The 17,735-nt window shown below is 37.6% G+C and overlaps 1 protein-coding gene across 4 annotated transcripts in view; it reads right to left on the bottom strand.

The window, feature by feature from the left end:
- Positions 1-17,735, bottom strand: part of CRIM1 (cysteine rich transmembrane BMP regulator 1) — a 222,526-nt gene that overhangs the window by 16,768 nt on the left and 188,023 nt on the right. For all 4 annotated transcript variants that reach the window (XM_068939360.1, XM_068939363.1, XM_068939361.1 and 1 more), the window contains 3 exons: positions 15,227-15,348; positions 6,960-7,169; positions 1,097-1,312 (listed from right to left, as the gene is read on the bottom strand). In XM_068939360.1, the coding sequence (XP_068795461.1) occupies positions 1,097-1,312; positions 6,960-7,169; positions 15,227-15,348 (548 nt within the window). The remainder of the gene's footprint in view (positions 1-1,096; positions 1,313-6,959; positions 7,170-15,226; positions 15,349-17,735) is intronic.

Raw genomic sequence — 17,735 nt, 5'->3', positions numbered from 1 at the left:
TGTGCCTTAACAGACATTACAGACTAAGAATTATGATTGCATGTGCACAGGGAACATGGAAGAAAAAGAAGAAAACAAGGATTTATAAAGGGACTAAGATCAGGTTTCCAATTTTACTGCGTAAGTTAGGAGACAAAACTCCTCATATAGCCAGTGAAGAAAGATCTACTACTCCAAATAGTATTTTGAGGTTAAGCAGTATGAATAGTCACTGTTATTAACAACAATAAGAAAAAAGAAAGTCAGGAAAACTGATTAACTTTTTCACTAAAAAGTATTTTGTTAGAGAGGGAAAAAAACTGTTAGAAACAGCAAAACTAGCCTTTTGAAGTGAAATGTTTAGATTTTGGTTTTAACAAAGGCAAACATATTTTCTCTGTGAGCTTATATACCACTCCTGAGGTTGCACTAAATTTCCACAATGAACTCCCATATTTGCTATGTAAAATATGAATTCACGCTTATTTATAATTGCATCTCTCTCCTAGGGGAAAGCAAATCTTGCTGCTTTCTTGACACTGTGAGGTAGTTTGTGAGGAAGCTGGCGTGCACCTGTAGGGGTGGAACGCTTTGATATTAGTCAGCTGCTTTCAAGTCACTCTCAAATCATGCCGGGTGAAGGTAAAAACAAGCCCAAGTATTTTTGTTACCAAATCCCATATAGGCAAGATAGTAATAAGAAAAGTATATAGAAACCAAAACATAGAGAAATGAAAAGAAACAAGTCTATAACTGCCTAGCATTTTGATTACTTTCACAGTTTCTTTCATCCTGTGTGTTTCCATAAACAAGCCAGTGCCTATTTCATAAACTTCCTAACACAGAGTGCTGGTTCTCATCCAACTCTACATTATTAGATTGCCTTCAAAGAGGAGAATTCAAACCTCAGGACCACAACTCCCTTACACATAATATAAATCTTGTACCTAGTCTGGTTTTGTGGCTGAAACAAAGGACTGCAGGCTCTCATTCCAAAATGCTAAGGAAAAAAGGCACCACAGCAATCAACTGCGTGCGTGCTTCAAACATTCAACAGTCGTATCATAAATTCCAGGTGCAAGAAGGGCTATGATGAAAGTTGGTCAATAATATTTACCTGGGCATTGTGGACAGCAGGAATCCTGTGTGCGGGTGGGGTTTTGACAAAGAAGAGGTGGACAGACTTCAGTCTCACACAGGACACGTCCACTGTGACACGTACATTGTGTGCAAGAATCAATATTCCACGTCTCTCCTTCTACAAAGTATTCCCCGCCAGGAGCATGACAAATAGATGGACTGGTGAGCTCTGGCTTCTGCACAATTATTTCATCTAGAATGACAAGCAAATGAAAATAAACAGAGATTATACTGAGTAACAAATGCACCCAACCATCATTAATTTCTCACTGTTACTATTGGTAATGCTAGGATCAACAAAAACAGCTATAAAGTCAAAAGAGTTTTATTAAGAGCGTATTTATGTCACTGACCTATATCTCATAGAAAAATGGGAAAAAGAAAAATCAAACAAGAAACAATCTGGGAATCAATCTGAATAAACGCTAGTTAATATAAATCTGAGAGAACTTTAAGCAGTCTTGGCATTTCAGAGAAATTCAAACCAATCTGTAATGTAGGAATTCCATGGGACAACTGCTGTTTTCTGAAAAAAATATACTGATAGGATAGTTTCTTAACTGCTGTGTATTAGCATTGGTGCTCTTCGTGAGAGAATGTGCAAGTATGTTTCCAGTCCGGGATTTGGAAAGTCCAGATTCAGTCTACCATAAGCTCCTTGAGTGATCTGTGTCAGTATCACTTGATGCCAGAAAAAAACCAAACAGAAATAAAGTACTTAACATCAGTGGATGTATTTCATCTAATGATGTTCCATATAAAATCATATGTAGTCTTTGAAGTAAAAACTGAATCTCAAGGAGATCTTAACAGCATGTAGACCCATATTCCGTGTAGCTATGTCTCACCACATGAACCTTTTCATACAATTAATTATACCACCTCTACAACCATGGCTAAAGACTCGCACAGTTTTTAACCAGGTAGTTCAGAAAATAGATTTGACCTCCCTCAAGCTAAGAAAGGAATTGAAACCATTTCCCATATTCAGCATGAGTGCTCTCCAACCATTCATGTGTTAACAGAAATGGGGGAACTCTCTCTTTACCTATTGGTGTTTTAAAAGAAAAAAAAAATGCTGCTTGCATTTTGGAAAGAAAGAATTTAGCACCTACCATCAAGAAAAAGTTCTGATTAAAATGCTGCTGCCCCATTTAAGAGGTGGGCTTAAAAACAAATACGCAACTCTAGAGTCTCCTTTTCTACTAAATTCAGATAGTTGCCAGCTTAGCATGCTGGTTGTTTTGGACATGGAGTAAGTATAGGACTTTGTATAGGAATCACGTTACCTCAAACAGCATGCTTTATGTGACTATATGAGCCAAGAGCTTGAAAGCTTCATGCTGCAATGAGAAGTTTCAGGCTTTTAAGTGAATGGAGTCAACCCACCAGCCTGGAGTCAACCCATCTAACATTAGGTGACTAAGTTAAGTGCCTACATTAAGAACCGAGATGCCTCAGGTTTCCTCTGTTAGGAACGGAGAGGAAGAGAAAGTGCCTTCCAGGTAAGGACTCAGCATCTCTAAATCATTTTCTGAAGAGCCATCTCTCCCATTCAACTATAAAGAAGCCTAATGTGAGCATCATTGTAAGCCTGATATCTTGATTAAAGCAGAAAGTTTAAAAGGCTAAGTTCCTCTAGTCATTCATGCAGCCCAAGGCTTACGAGTCTTTTGCCTTCTCTTTGCATTCTTAGTACTGCTGTACTTTTCGGGAGAATGAAGTTTGTGCCCTTTGCTCCCTTACATAGCTGATAATAGATATATAGCTCAATTATTTGCTTTGATTTCTCAAGAATGATAGGTAGCACTCAAGGAAACTGATTCCGACTAATCTTACCCTACGCAGAAAGGGCTCATGCATTTCTTCTTTCTCTGCTGCATCTGCAAGGCTAAGGGATTGTGTTATCCCACACTGATTTTCTTATGCATTACTTTCCCAGTTTCATACATTTGTGAACACCATACACAGTCTGAGAACATTTACCATACCTGAAGTAAGATAGCTGGTCTGCTGCCTTGTCTCTATCTGATTTTCATTTCAGCTGTCATGACATATTGTTGCCATACAATGCCACAACATTTTCTGATGTGCCACTGACATCAGAAGCTGCCACGGCAAAGGCAATACTATCTCTGAAAACTTTCTCAGTCCTATCTTTGCATTTAGTCCTCTGCAAAGTCACAAGCCTGTTTTACTACAGCTCATACGCTGCTTATTATCAGGAAAGCCCAACCATACAGTGTGGCTGTACATATGGTATTGCTTACAGCTCCCTTACCAGCATTATTGTAATTGAAGTGCTACAAACATACAACTATTATAGTCCTGAAAGAATAACTAGTTAATCAAATACAGTCTTTCTAGGAAATGTGGTTCTGCAAAACACTAGAAGTTAATAGCTTTCTAAATCTTACAGGAAACCTAGAGCTTTCCACAAGCATTGCTATCATCCACTTCAACCTCATAATTAATAGGTAAAAACATGGTTATAATGAGAGAACAAAAGGCATAAACTAGCAGCCACCAGGTGCTATGTTTTCTGCAATGCCACTGTTGTAAAATTTGCCACAGAACTTTAAGAATCTCACCTTTCACTAAAAACAAAACAAAATCCACAAGAACGAGCCTGAATGCTTATGACTGCAATATTACCTTTGAAAACCCAAAATAGAATGTAAACACTTTTTCTTCAGTCTCAAAAAAGATACCTCTGAGAGCTGCCTTTTCCCTGGTCAATAGGTTAAAAACGCAATTGAAAACTCAGTACATCAGGATTGCCGAGTATTTCAATGTTCTGATATCAGACACATTCAACTGACATGCTCACAATCTCTCATTTCCAAATTACATTCCTATTTACTGAAAGCCATGATGTTCATTTAGCAACACCAGCGGGGAATCGACACCCTGCCAAAGAAAGTCAGAAGTACATTACTAACAAACAGAAGACCTCAGTGGGGGAAACAAGCTCATAGGGACTAACTTGGCCCCACTAATTCATACACTTTCGTATACAGAGCCACTTCTAAGAAACTGTGCGTCTGCCCTAGCATTGTAAGAGTTCCACCAAATATGCCTTTGCTAACACAAAATCTAGATGACTAGTACTCTGAAAACAGGAAAGGAAGCCAGAAAGAGAAATCTAGGTAGACATTGTATCTCAAAGAAACGGACACTACTGGGTAAGCAACTGTTCTTTTCGTCAAGTGACCAACATTGCTGGTACTCAGAATCAAACAGTGATTTCATCCACAAGAAATGGACATCTTCTAATGTAACATTAACTGGGGAGTTGCACACATTTTAAAGCTTCCTCTGTTTCAGAGGTGTTGTTGTTCAGGTGTTGTCTATGCAGGTAATGGAGATGAAGGTGATCATATACTCCAGAAGCATTAGGAGCACAGCAGAGAGTACAGAAAAGTTTGAGGTCTGCTGTGATCTCAGATCTCTGTGATGGTAGATATGCTCTGGCTAATTCAGATTTTGGATTTTTCTGAATATCAAAATGATGAAAAGTATAGCATGAGATGACAGGCAATGCTAATATCTTTTACTGATCTTCCTTCAATGAATCAAACATCACGTTTATGAATACATGCACCCAGACTCTTTCTCCATAGACAAAGCAATCAGCAACTGTGGGAAAATATATCTGCTGCTGCTAAAAGACCAAAATCACCATTATTCTTATATGAATGTACTGAGGTATTCTGTACATGCTAGGTAATTTACAACTATGCTTATAGAGCAGTAAAATCAAGAATTAATCTTGAGGATCTAAGAACAGAATTGTAGAAACTCGACTGACCATCCTAAATTTCTAATGCTGAATGAATCATGAATACATATCTAAGGCAAGAATGGCATGTTCTTAAAAGTTGTAAAATAATAAAATTTTAAGTTTTGCTCTGAACAACAGAAATTTTCTTCCTTTACATCAAGCCTTAGATTTTTCTTAAAACTGTATTTCAGAATAAGCATACATGGAGGAGGGATATTCAGCAGAAAACTGATGGTTAGAAGTCAGCGGAATTAATTCTGCATCAATAGGATGTAACTGTTCCCCTTGCAATAATACACAAATCGTGAAAAGATGAGGGCAGGTACTCCAGTGGTTCTGTTCCGCCCTGAATTCCAGTGAGCGTAAGTGGAAGGTAACATCCTTCTCCAGTGACGCGGCTTTAGGAATACAATATTCTGTATTTCTTCTTTGCTGTTTGGCTGCTCGTTCTGGCACAATATTCACAGTCAAGCCAGCTGTCATTTTTTTCTTTTTGCCATTTGAAGTTTCACGTTTGCTTATGAGTAGATGCGGATGTGGGGAAGGCAGCCAGAGGAAAGAATGACAATATGCGATGGCATGCATAGGGGTCAACACTGCATGCTGCTGTGGCAAAAGATTAAGCATGGTCCTAGCTGATAAAACACAACAGTGCCCTCTGAAATCTTACAGTTTCTAGATTCCCTGTCGGACTAGTCAGATACTTGGGAGAGAAGCAAGCGAGAAAATGACAGTTCCCCTAGTGTGCACAATCGGTGAGAGCATCCTTCTTATGGTCTATCATAAAAATCAATCTCAGCTGAAAATATCATTAATGCTTGCCAGTACTAAGACAGTAAGCCCTAAAAGCTCAGCCTCAGCAGCTGTGGCCTGATTACTTAAGTGCTGAAAATAGTTCTGGTTCCACGAAAGGCGGTGTCAAAAGCAAAACTGTGGCTGGCACGGGAACTGCAGGAACCACAGATCCTGACACAGTGTGCCCAGTTGCCATACTGGGAGAACAACAGTGGTTCAGACTGGGAAAGGCTAAAAGGCAGTCAGTTCTTTTGAAATCCTACATCCTTTTGGTGACTACATTTCTCAAGTTACCAAAAGCTGTGAATTGGACCAGAGATCACCATTTGTCTAAGCAGATTTGTTATCTAAGGTCCTAGGGAGGATGACACTCTCTCTGACACTTTCAGAAAGAAAATCTGGCTGCTTATTTTGTCCCTAGGATTTCTTGCACTTTACAATGAATTTTAAGTTCATAATTGCTTGAATTCTGCCAGTGCTTTCTTACTATTATTTTGTTATTCATATTAGTGTCCTGAGTCTCTTTCCTCCTACTTATAATGTGTCTTCCAATAAAGTCATAGCCAATTAATATCTCTGCATTACAAATTAATCTATTTAGCACATGAAATGCTGCGGTAATTGGTTTGAAGGCAGAGGGTATTAATCTTGTGCCTCTGGCTACACTCTAGAAGAGTAAAGCTCTTCCACAGATTTTTTTCATATTAACATTCATTATGAAGATCATATTTGAATGCAACACTGATTGTACTTGACCTTCCCACCTAAAGAATTACAATAATCTTCTACTGCTGGTGGTATAAGATCATTCACTCAGAATACAGGATCACAATGTTCAATTACTTAAGACATCTGTTTAAAGATGTATGCCTTTGAGATGTTCTGAAACATGCATCAGCTTTGATAAAACTCCTGATTTATTATAATATTTACTATTATAGATAATATAAAATTGTATATGAGTATATATTTGCTACTATAAGTAATATAAAGTAGAAACAGTATTGCTTACAAAGTTCAATGGTTCAGAGATTAACAAGTTAGGACCCATAACATGCATATGCTTTATACATTTAAGTATCCATTTTTCATGTCTGAGATCTTAATGAAAGTCGCTCATTACGTTACCCTTCGGCCCAGAAGCTTCCATTTATACTTATTACTGAATGATGTATGATATTTCTTTTCATATATGACGAAATAAAACACATACATGAAATATGACACTCGATTATAATGAATACGGAAGAAAGCATACTACCTGGACATGATGGGCAACACTGTCCTGGATGTATGGTGGGGTTGCCGCAATTAGGAACAGGGCAGGTGATCAAGGCACACATTTCCCGGCCATTGTGACAATAACATTCCCTGCAGCCATCGTGCCAGCTCTCCTCATTTTCGTGTCGGCGCCCATCCATTGACAGGCAAGAGCCTGTTTTAACTGGAGGCATAAGAGAAGCTGTTGCCTCTGCACAAAATCAAAGGAAAATGTAGTGTCTTGGTAAGAATCTATTGCTTAGAAAAACGTAAATGCATCATGCCTGCCTGGACTGCATTTATTTTTAAAGCACATGTAAAATCAAGTGACTAACGAACGATTCTATGATTTGCACTTGGAAATAAAGTAAACCTAAGGGACACACGAAACAGTTAAAAGGATGGTAAAGGTGTGGTTGAATTTATTTCCTTGAAAATAATCATCACTTCTTTCTGTTGTGCCTACATTATTTTTAATCATACAGAAATGCAGTACTGGCTAAATAACGGAAGAAAAAAAAGAGGTAACAGAAGGAAACATGAAGCATATTTAAAATGAAGTAGAATATCTAAAAATATTATGGTACACTATATTATCTATAAGGTTAACGTCTGGCAGCAGAATATTTAAATATTTGCAAGAATTAAGCATAGTCTTATATATATTATGTGTGAAAAGAAATTACAAGTAAGTTTGAATGCGGCCAGGCTACTAGAACCATATCATAAAACAGTACCTCTGAGAAATTATTTGTGTTAGTTACTATGATATATTGTGTTTTGAAGATAACTGTTTTGATCATTTTATCCCTTTTTCCTGGGTTTTACTATGACAAGACACCTGTAGCTTGGATTGCTGTATTATTTAAATGCAGGCAGAAAAGGCAAACATCTGGTCTAGGAAGGATAAAGTCTCCTTTCTATCTTAAGGGGGCATTTAACAGTGCTGAAGAATTCAGCCTTATATTCTTTGTTAATCAGCTGAGTGAACCGCAGACAGGCTGTTAACACTCCTTCTCATCATTATGATGAAGGACTTAGGATCAGCTTGTCAGTGAAGTCACTTGTTTTCAGTGGATATCAACCATGTTTGGCTGACGCTTATGCAAGGTTATTTGTATTAAGCTGCTTATTTCAAAAATTTTGGTTAAAAAAGGATGCAGTATGAAAAGCAGCACTTTTAAAATTTATTTTTAGTAAGTTTCCTTTTTTAGTTACATGTAGGCCAGCAGTTCTTAAGCTGTGGAAGATCTGTCTGTGGTAGTCTGAGAACCACAAGCAGACGGTATTAAGTTGGGGTTGGATGTCCATTATCAGAATAAGAACCCAATACACAGACTTTACATTAGCATACTATTTTACGAATTCCAATAAAAGCCATGCTACAGGGAAAAATGCTTTTAAGAACAGACTTCACCTTACTGCACGAACAGAAATATTATTAAAAATATACTTTACACATAGTTAATAAACTTTTACAATACAGAATCACAGCTGATATATTAATTCCTATTTGCAGCATATGAGTGGAATACGATCTTACATTAAAACAGTACCCATACATGAAAGTCTTAGATGGAAATAGCCTTCCCCTTAATAAATATTTTAAAGCATCTGACACAATCAAACTCTTTTCCTGAAGTATTTGAAGTACATTCCAAAACTGTAAAACAAACTATGCTTAGAGGCAGCAAAGGTTGCAGAAGGCAGATATTCAAAATGAATTTGACAAATTGAGGAGGCTGTGTTCACTTTTAAGTTTCTAACTAAAACTAGCACAAAATATTATCCTGAAAGGAGAAACCAAATGCCCAAATACAAAATTGGAATAACTACCATGTGGTAATGATATGGTTGAAGATATCCTGGGAATTATAGTAGCTCAAAAGGAAAATACTAGTCAGTAATGTGATACCAGTGCAGAAAAGGCGAGTTCAGTCTGAAATACAGTAAAGGAGTGTCGCATCTTTAAAGGCAGCACAACCAGCTCTGCTAGCTGGAGTTCTGGCTGCAGCAGAAGTACAACATCCAGTTTTCGAACTGTGATGAGAGATCAAAATAACTGCATTTATTTAGCTTAGAAAAGAATAAATTTACGGGCTTTAACTGCTATCTATTAAATATTGCAAGAATTCTGAGGGACTGGTGATTACCTCTTCTCTACGTCCACTGAGCATGGGACAAGAAATAGCTGGTTTAATTTGTAGAAAGGCAGACAGAAATATTAGAATTTTTTAAAAATATCACATACTGGTAGCCACATTGTTTAGGGAGTCTTTTGAAGTTGGAGGTTTAAGAAATGAAACCTTAGACAAACATCTGGCAAGGATTATCTAGATACACTTGATTTTATGTGAGGGCAGAGGGATGGACTTGCTTTTTTCCAGAGATCTATCCCAGCCCTGTACTTCTACAGTTCCAATTTTATTAACCCTAGCATAAGCAATTTCTGGCAGAAGCAATTTAAGAAGTGGAGCTAACTCACAGGCAGGGGATTTACCCTTCCCTTCCTCTTACTTAGGGATTTTGGGAGAAAATGAAGGACTCAGGGCTCCCCCCAGAACATACTGGTGATTGTTCCATTTATTTCTGGTTGAGTTGTTAATGATCATGTTTAACTGATATAACTCAAGGCTCGGCATCTTTGTGATCATGATAACAACTAATACATCTATTTAGTTAGAGAGGGATCAAGCTACTTTTCTAAATATTTGTACGTATTTTAAAATCCATCCTCATTAAGGAAAGCACTTAAAAGTGCACATATAGTGTAAGTTGTAGCCAAAAAGCTGGATCTGTGAATAGTCTGGGATGCAATTATTGCACATCTAAGAGACTATACCTTGTACATATTTCATCAAAGCATCCTGACAACTAGGAAACTTGTTGACTGTGAACATGGATACATAAAAAAGATAAGTGATGAGAACTTTTTCACTCAGCAATTATACTGTCTTACTTGTTTCGTTTTTACTTCTAGTGAAAAACTTATATATTGCAGGTTATGTCAGTGAAATCTACCTCTCCGCTTCTCATCGCTGCAAAATTTATTTGTAACGTTTAATTTCTTACTAGAACATTTAATTTCTTTAAGTTTTGTTCTAATTGCCTGCAGTGTACGATGCCACGCAGAGAAAATATAATGAGAGATCCTCCTGAATAGACGATTGCATGTTTGCCTGCAACTGCAGGGAGACTGACGTCTAAGACTTGTATAGCTTCTTTTAGTCCTGTGTTCCCATAGCTTGTCTTATTTTATCATTTTTTAAAAAGCAAAAGCAATAGCTGCTAAAAAAGTTAATAATGGAGTCATTACACAAAGCAATGGGAAAATATGAAAACTTTCTACAGCTAGAAATCAAAGTATGCAAACAAGAATCAAAGAAAAGCAAGAAAGAGCTGTTAGGATCAGGGAGAGCTGGAGCACAAATAAAAATTTATAGACTGCAACACATAGAGGTAACTGAGGTGGGAAGTCTAAACCCTAGACTAAAACAAAGCACAGGTTGAAAATGACTGAACGATACACAGAAGGCAAGATCACTGAAATGAAAAAGAAAGAATATAAGCAAGAGTGATTTTTTTAATAGTTAACAATAGTGAATTTTTCATTTAAAAAAACTGATTTGCTGCAAGAAAGACAAAAAGTTTCTAAGGATATTTGAGTCAAAGGAGAAAAGAACATATACTATCTACTTCTAAAAAGGAGAACATTTAATTAAGTGAGAGGTTAACATTTGTAAGTAGTAGAGGAAAGTATGCAAGTACTTCTCACTGCGCAGCCCCAAATCCAGCAGGTAAAGCTGCAAATCCCTCTCAAGATTTCACTATAAACTGCTTTAAAAAGCATGGTAACTTGATGAGAAAATGGACATAAAACAGATATGAGGAAAGATGCAAGGTCTGTTTTTCCTGTCCTGGACTTAACCCAAGTCAGATATTCCTATTTCAACAAAATGCTTTAGGTGCTTTTAATAATTACTACTTAGTGAACAGTAATCCAACCCAAAATAGGTGTTCATATTCCATACGGCTGCCATTACTAAATTAGCCATTACTATCAGTAGCTTTTCCACACAAACAAACCCTAATTCACATAAGTTCTTCCCGTTGCTCAAAAACACAATTTCAAGAATTATCAGCACTGTTATCTTCTGCCTCAGTGTCTTAACTGAGTCCTACTGATTGCATTTACAAGTTTTGGTAAAGAGTGGTGTAATTCTGTACTATTGCCATGTTATTAAAATTTTACAAAAGCTTTTGCAGAAATGTTTAGAATATTGTTGTGCGTCTCTTGCCATTTTGCTGAAACGCACAGGATAAAACAGCTGTGAACAGAGCACAGCAGTTGCTCTAGCACTCTGTGAACCTGAAACTTTATGATCTATACCACATATTTGGTCAATTAAAAGTGATTTTAAGGTTCCAAGCGTAAAAGAACTTGCCTTTTTGCAAACCATTTTAAGCAAAATTTCTAAAATTACTCTTACACGCTACCTTCCTCAAAACTGCATCTGATTTTCCAAATTTATTTTTCATCAGCTGAGACTTTGATTTCTAGGTAGATATGCACAGATTGGTTAAGTACAATCCAGGACGCACATCAAGGCAAAACATAAGCCAATGAGCGAAGCATATCCACACCATACTGAAAGACACCTTTACAAACTGTGTAATATACAACACGAACCAAATTCCTAAGGATAACATAATTTCTTTGCTTTGCAACTTGTACATCGTTATTCTTGTCAGACTTTGACTAGCACACTTTTTTTCTTAAAGCATAGCGTACTGTCATTAAGTGATAACACACAACACAACATGCGCAACAATGAGTAGGGCAAATCTGTCTAATGACATCAGATAGAAAGCACTTCAAAAACATATTTCCTACTAGAATATTTTAATTCTAAAACACATCTGCTGACACTGAAAGGGAATGAGGAACTTGATCTGCCAAAGTACAACAGAATACAATATAGAGCACAACAATAACTTGGGACATGATGATTCAACTTGAAGGCTGTGATTATACTGTCGTTCATTTTACTCTGGCAGCAAGTAAAAGGAAAAAAATGTGTTATATATGTAGAACGCCCCCCCTCCTCGTGCCTTTTTATCGCTATGTATTGGAAACATCCTACTCCTTTACTTTTGCTTTATTTATTTGTAACTAGCAAGTAGATGAGAAGAAGGCACTTGAGGTACTGCTTCTTGGAGAGGAAGCTACATCTATTGCTCAACATTAATTGAACAGATTCACATATTGAGAAGAGTTTTGTTACATTTTATGCACTATGTCAAAGCAAGGCAAAGTAAACTGCACTTGAAAGAGGATTCCAGCTTTTTTTACTATAAAGGTGCACGTTTAAGTTGATCTAAAATGTTTGTTGTTCGGAATCTAAAAATAACTGAATTTTCAGAAATCGTTTTAGATACGAGGCAGGACTAAAGGCAGATTGAGCCTTGAGAATTTGCTTAAACATGGTCCTCTTATCCGGCCAAGCAAAAATAGCTCAGAAAGCTAAATCACATTACTGGCCAGAATCTGCTACTTCATCTTTCAAAAACAAATTAAAGATAACAGGAGATTCTCCAATAGATGGTGCTCACATAATCTCACTCGGTGATATTTTCTAGAAAGCTTTTGAGTCTAAGCAACTGATTTTATGTCCAAGATCCTTGCACTAGCTGGTTCTGAAACAAGAAAGAGTAGATGGATCAGCAGAATGCTCCAGCAGAGATTATGAGTAGTTATCTGTGTAGGACAGATGCATTGGCTTGCACGATGGTAGCTCAGTATGACACGATCTCTAATGTTACTGCACTTGAAACATAAACCGGTATAACTTCTCAGCATGCGCACGAAGCCAGATTTTCTGCCAAAAACTGTTTTATAACTCTGCAAAAGCCAATGAATTTTACTCTGCAAAAACGAGGAGGATTTGGCTTACAGAATGGTTCTGCAGACACAGTCTTGAGAGATTCCAAAATAACTTTTAATTTATTTCTGGTTCTACATGCTTTAAATTGCTTCATTTCCACTCTGATCACAGAGCAAATTTAAGACTGAATTGATAGACAAAACAACAATCTCTCATTCACAAAATCAACCTTCATATCTTAGGCTAAAATATATTGATAAGATGGTCTACAGAAGAAAAACTTTGTTTTCTGATGTTGCATAGCTAGAAAGAAAAATTCAAATTTCAGAACCATCAGTGTAGTCCTTTCCTACAAAACTGCTTGGGCAAAGAATGTTTTGAGGTCAGGCTTGAGGAGCAGCTTATTACAAAGCTCGGACCAGAGGAGAATAGTAAAATACATTATTTTCTGAAATTAATATGTGAAGTTATCAGATGTCTGAATTAGGACTGTCATCTGGAGAAGCATACACAGAATTTCATTCTTTCTGTGAAAAGCAATCACCAAGAAGAAAGAGAGCTAGCTGGGGTTTATTTATGACAACAGCTGCTTTTCAGGATCTGCCTGTTCTAAAGGCTGTTCAGTTAACCAACAGTAATTATACTACTACAGTGCTGAAGCACCTCAAATATCTTAAATGTCTGTTCTTTAAAGCAGCACACAACTGAAGCACATAACTAATGAACATCTTATCCCAGGCTTCACCTCTAACTTGGTCTTCAGAACAATCTCCTGGGATGTGGCAAGTATAAGATCTATAGTGTAAGAAGAACATCCAGCCCTTTCTCCTGGGTAAGCGCTCCCAGGCACCACCTCACAGACCAAACACTCCTCCCACTGTGCTCCAGCCTGCTATGTTCACACTGCCAGAGCTTCAGCATCCCAACAACAGCCCATTACCTTCTGTCCACATCATGCTAGCTGTCTACCCCCGCAGAGATTATTAAATACCTTTCTCCAGTGCCCTCCTGCCCCCACTAAACTTTTTAAAACCCTGGTTTCATCCAAGAGTTGGAAGGTGAGGAAACTTTAATCTAGGAAAGGGGGAGGATGATAGACAGCAGGAGGGAAGCGGGCAGCAGTCTACTATATAGACTTCCACAAAGAGGCAGTCTAGTGCATATAAAAGGAGCAGTAGCTGACTTACGTAAGTCTAAACTGTTACACAAATCTGGTGGCATCTTTGACGCTTCCTTTTCCTGTAGCTGAATTTCTACACAAAGATGGCTGAATGGAGTGAGCTGTATGTTACCAGTGTATCTTAGATAGGTTCTGAGCAGAGAGACAGTATTGGATCCCTCAGAGAGCTCCTGGTTCAATATGCTGCCCTAGAGAAACTAATATCCTTACAAAAGCAATACTGGTCTAAACTCTCATTAGAAATCTGATAGATAAAATATCTGAATACAATACATAATTGTATAACCTTTATCAAATGGTGCACATTTTTGAAGAAATTCTAGGCACAGAGAAATTCCTGTGTTAAGCACTATTCCAATGAATTTAGGCAAAACTTATATTTCGCTGTCTTTTCTGTAAAATGCTAAAATGTTTTTGCCCTGTTAGCAAGTTAAAACAGTTCACAGAGAGGTCTAGTGAGTACCAAAAGCAGATGTGAACCAGCACATGACTATGTAGTAAGAAGCAGGAGAAGGGAGTAAGTTCTTGCCCTTTTAACAACACAAAAGCACCAGTTAGGTTCAACTTTTCATTAAGTCGTGGGCTACATTTTGTGATTTTCAAAAAACGTACACAATTATAAAACATCCAGATGTTCCCTGGCAAAGTTGCTTCTGATCCTCATTTGCCTCTGTGCTGGACCTTCCTAGTATGATAGTTCGTGACTTCCTATTCTCTTGGGAAAGGAAATGGCACCTAAGTCCCAACATTTCTGTGTACAATCAGAAGAAAGCATCCAAGAAACAGCATTCTAATTTTAGTGGTGTACGGGGCACCTATCAAAGGCAAAATTGAATTTATAAAGAAATAGTGATGGCAACGAATCTAAGATCTATGCTGCTACAGAGAAAAGAAATTCTATCAGTTTATCAAGAGCCTGATCATATTTTCATTAATGATAACAGACTTCTTGCGACTTTGCAATGGAAGACGGATATGGAGCCGAAGCTTTCTGTTGAAGCAGAGATGAACACAGATATTACAAAAGAAAACAACCACCTGCAAAAGAATACGCTCCCTTGAGGAAAGGACTTTCCCATCGGTTCCTATATTTCAATTCTTATGCATACTGTGTGGTATTCTTCTTCTTTTGAATTGTTTTGAAAACAAATTATAATCATAGGTGGCAATTACAAGCATAAGTGGCAACGCATTCACACCTACCTCTACACTTGCAGATGAGGCACCCATGATTGTTCTGCTGGAAGCCCATTGGACAGATTTTACCACAAGGCAGTTCTGGGCATTTCTTACACCGACAGATTTCGCAGCCATGCTTGTTCTTCCTAGATAACCAAAATAATTTGTGAAAGGTCAGCAGATCACTTTAAATGCCTGATAAGAACGTTCACGAACTTTAAAGCAAAAGCTTCCCCTGAAGAAGCGACTGAGTACAGAAAATTTTCTTAACTGTCACCCTGAACTTAGCTCAGTAGATCTGCAGGGTACAGAGGTCTCCATTCCTGGCATGTGCTCCCTCCATGTGACTGGCAAAAGTTCTGCTTTTAGTATTTTCAAGCTATTAAGCCACCTTACTTGCAGATAATATAGCCATATATGCTTATGTCTACTATTTATAATCAATTTTTTTCAAGTGAAACAGTAGAAAGAATAACTTCTAAAACTATGAAGAAGTTAGAAGGGTGAGAATCTGTTACAATTACTGTTTTTAGAAAAGAAAAATTACTGGTAACTTTTTTTCTCCAACAGTAAGTTCCACTCTAATAGATTCTAAATAGAGAAAATAACAAAAATAGGTATAAAGTTTACTTGAAAATGACAATAACCCATATAAGAAGTAACAGGTATATCTATATATTTTTAGAAAGAGAGAATTAGGAGATTTTATCAGCAGCTAGACAAGAGAGAATTAGGGGATTTATCAGCAGATAGACAATATGCAGAATCAAGGACAAAAGTGTTTCTCAGGTTTCTGGAGGAAGCTAGGTGGGAGTCTAGCATGTCACTAGACAGAATCTCTTCACATTGTTTCTGGGGAGCCTGTATCAAATATCTGCTTGCCGTTTTTCATGAGTACAGATTTGTTCTGTTTTAAACTACAGTAGTGTTAAGACTTTTTAAAGCAACCCCTAAAAGTATCAGTCACGCATTGTGCCTAATTAAATTACATTCTGCATTTAAACCCAGAATTTCCATAGTAACGATTTTCAAATTAGTTTCCAGAAAGTTTCAAGTTAAGTTTTTCTCAGGGGTAAGAAAATACAAGTGAAAGATTATCTCAACGAAAATGTTCCTAAAACAACGGTGCTAGCTTAAAATCAGCTTGTTTTTAAAGCGTCTTTGTCTTCTACAACTTTTTCGAACGGGATACAGAACAGTGGGGCAGGCAGCACGCCTTCGCCCGACCAAGCTCTTCCTTCCCCTGAGCAAGGCTGCCAGCCCAAAACCCGTGGCTCTGTAACCACTTTTTTTTTTTTTTTTTGGCGTGGTGATCAACAGTCCTGGCATGCACAGGAGTCTCTGGTTATGTCCGCTAAGGCAAGTAGCATAGACCAGTAAGAGCAGCCACGTAGAGCAAATCAGTGCCGACGTTCACTTCAGGCACACTTTGAGGTTTTGCTGTTGTGACTTTGTGTTGGCTGTGGGCTAGCTGTAGTCCAGTCACAAGGACTGAATGGCCACGGCAGCTAGAGTGCAATGGATCCCCTCCTGGTGTAGATCTTCCAGTTTAGTTTCATCAAAAAGAAATCCAGTTCACTTGTTCTGATACTACTGCACAGTGCGAGCTGAAGTACAGCAAGTTGGGACAGTCAGGAGATTTGCTTCAAGAGCACACTCCCCATGCAAATCAAAATGCTTGTTCAGATGCTCCTAGTCAAGCCTTCTGCAGTAACTTTCACCTCCTTTTGATCAGCTGTTCAGGTGGTCTACTTGACCATAACCTGCCTTATTTATTGATTTTGGCCCAGATGTAGAAAAGCACTTAAGCAAGTGCTGGTTGAAGTAACTAAATTTGTTTAGCATGCAAAGAAAAACAATTTCTCTTGAAGTAAAAATATTATCACCACTTGTGTTTGAGTGGGTGTTGAATATATGCACTCTTCAAGACTTCTACGGAAAGAGCTCTTAAGCTAGATGAAGTGGAATTTATCAGTTCAAGTACATACTCTTTGCTTTATGAGAATTCAGTCTTAGAATTTCTAACACAATAGGATTAGTAGATGAAAATACTCTTTTCTTGGCCGGTCAAGGCAATTCACTGACAGTTATGATGACTGTCATCCAATGACAAAATATATGAAAATCATCTTCCAGTTTATTTGTGAGGAAAATCAGTCTAGAAATGTTTCAACCTCTCAGCCAGGCTATATATACAGTTCGTCACTTTGAGGATAATACTTCTTCCTCTCTTTAATGCAAGTACAAAACGTTAAGAGTTAGCTACTTGTTTGTGATCTCAAACATAGTCGCTTCTCTCACTAGGCGAGTAATGTCTCATAGCGCACAGCATCAGCATGATAAAATTGAGATCCCTGCACAGTATGAGGATCACCTCTCATTCTCTGCTTGTAATTATAAATCACAGTTTGCCTATTTTAAATATAAAGACTCTGCAAGCCCACATTTCATACCGATAGGCACTCATGATCACAAAATGCGAAAGGCATCATTCATTGTCAGGCTTTACAGACACTAAGCCATTTCAGAATGG

Source organism: Struthio camelus, chromosome 3 (genome assembly GCF_040807025.1).
Source record: "Struthio camelus isolate bStrCam1 chromosome 3, bStrCam1.hap1, whole genome shotgun sequence".
NCBI classification, from domain to species: Eukaryota; Metazoa; Chordata; class Aves; order Struthioniformes; family Struthionidae; genus Struthio; species Struthio camelus.
This window is presented reverse-complemented; position numbering and strand designations above follow the sequence as displayed.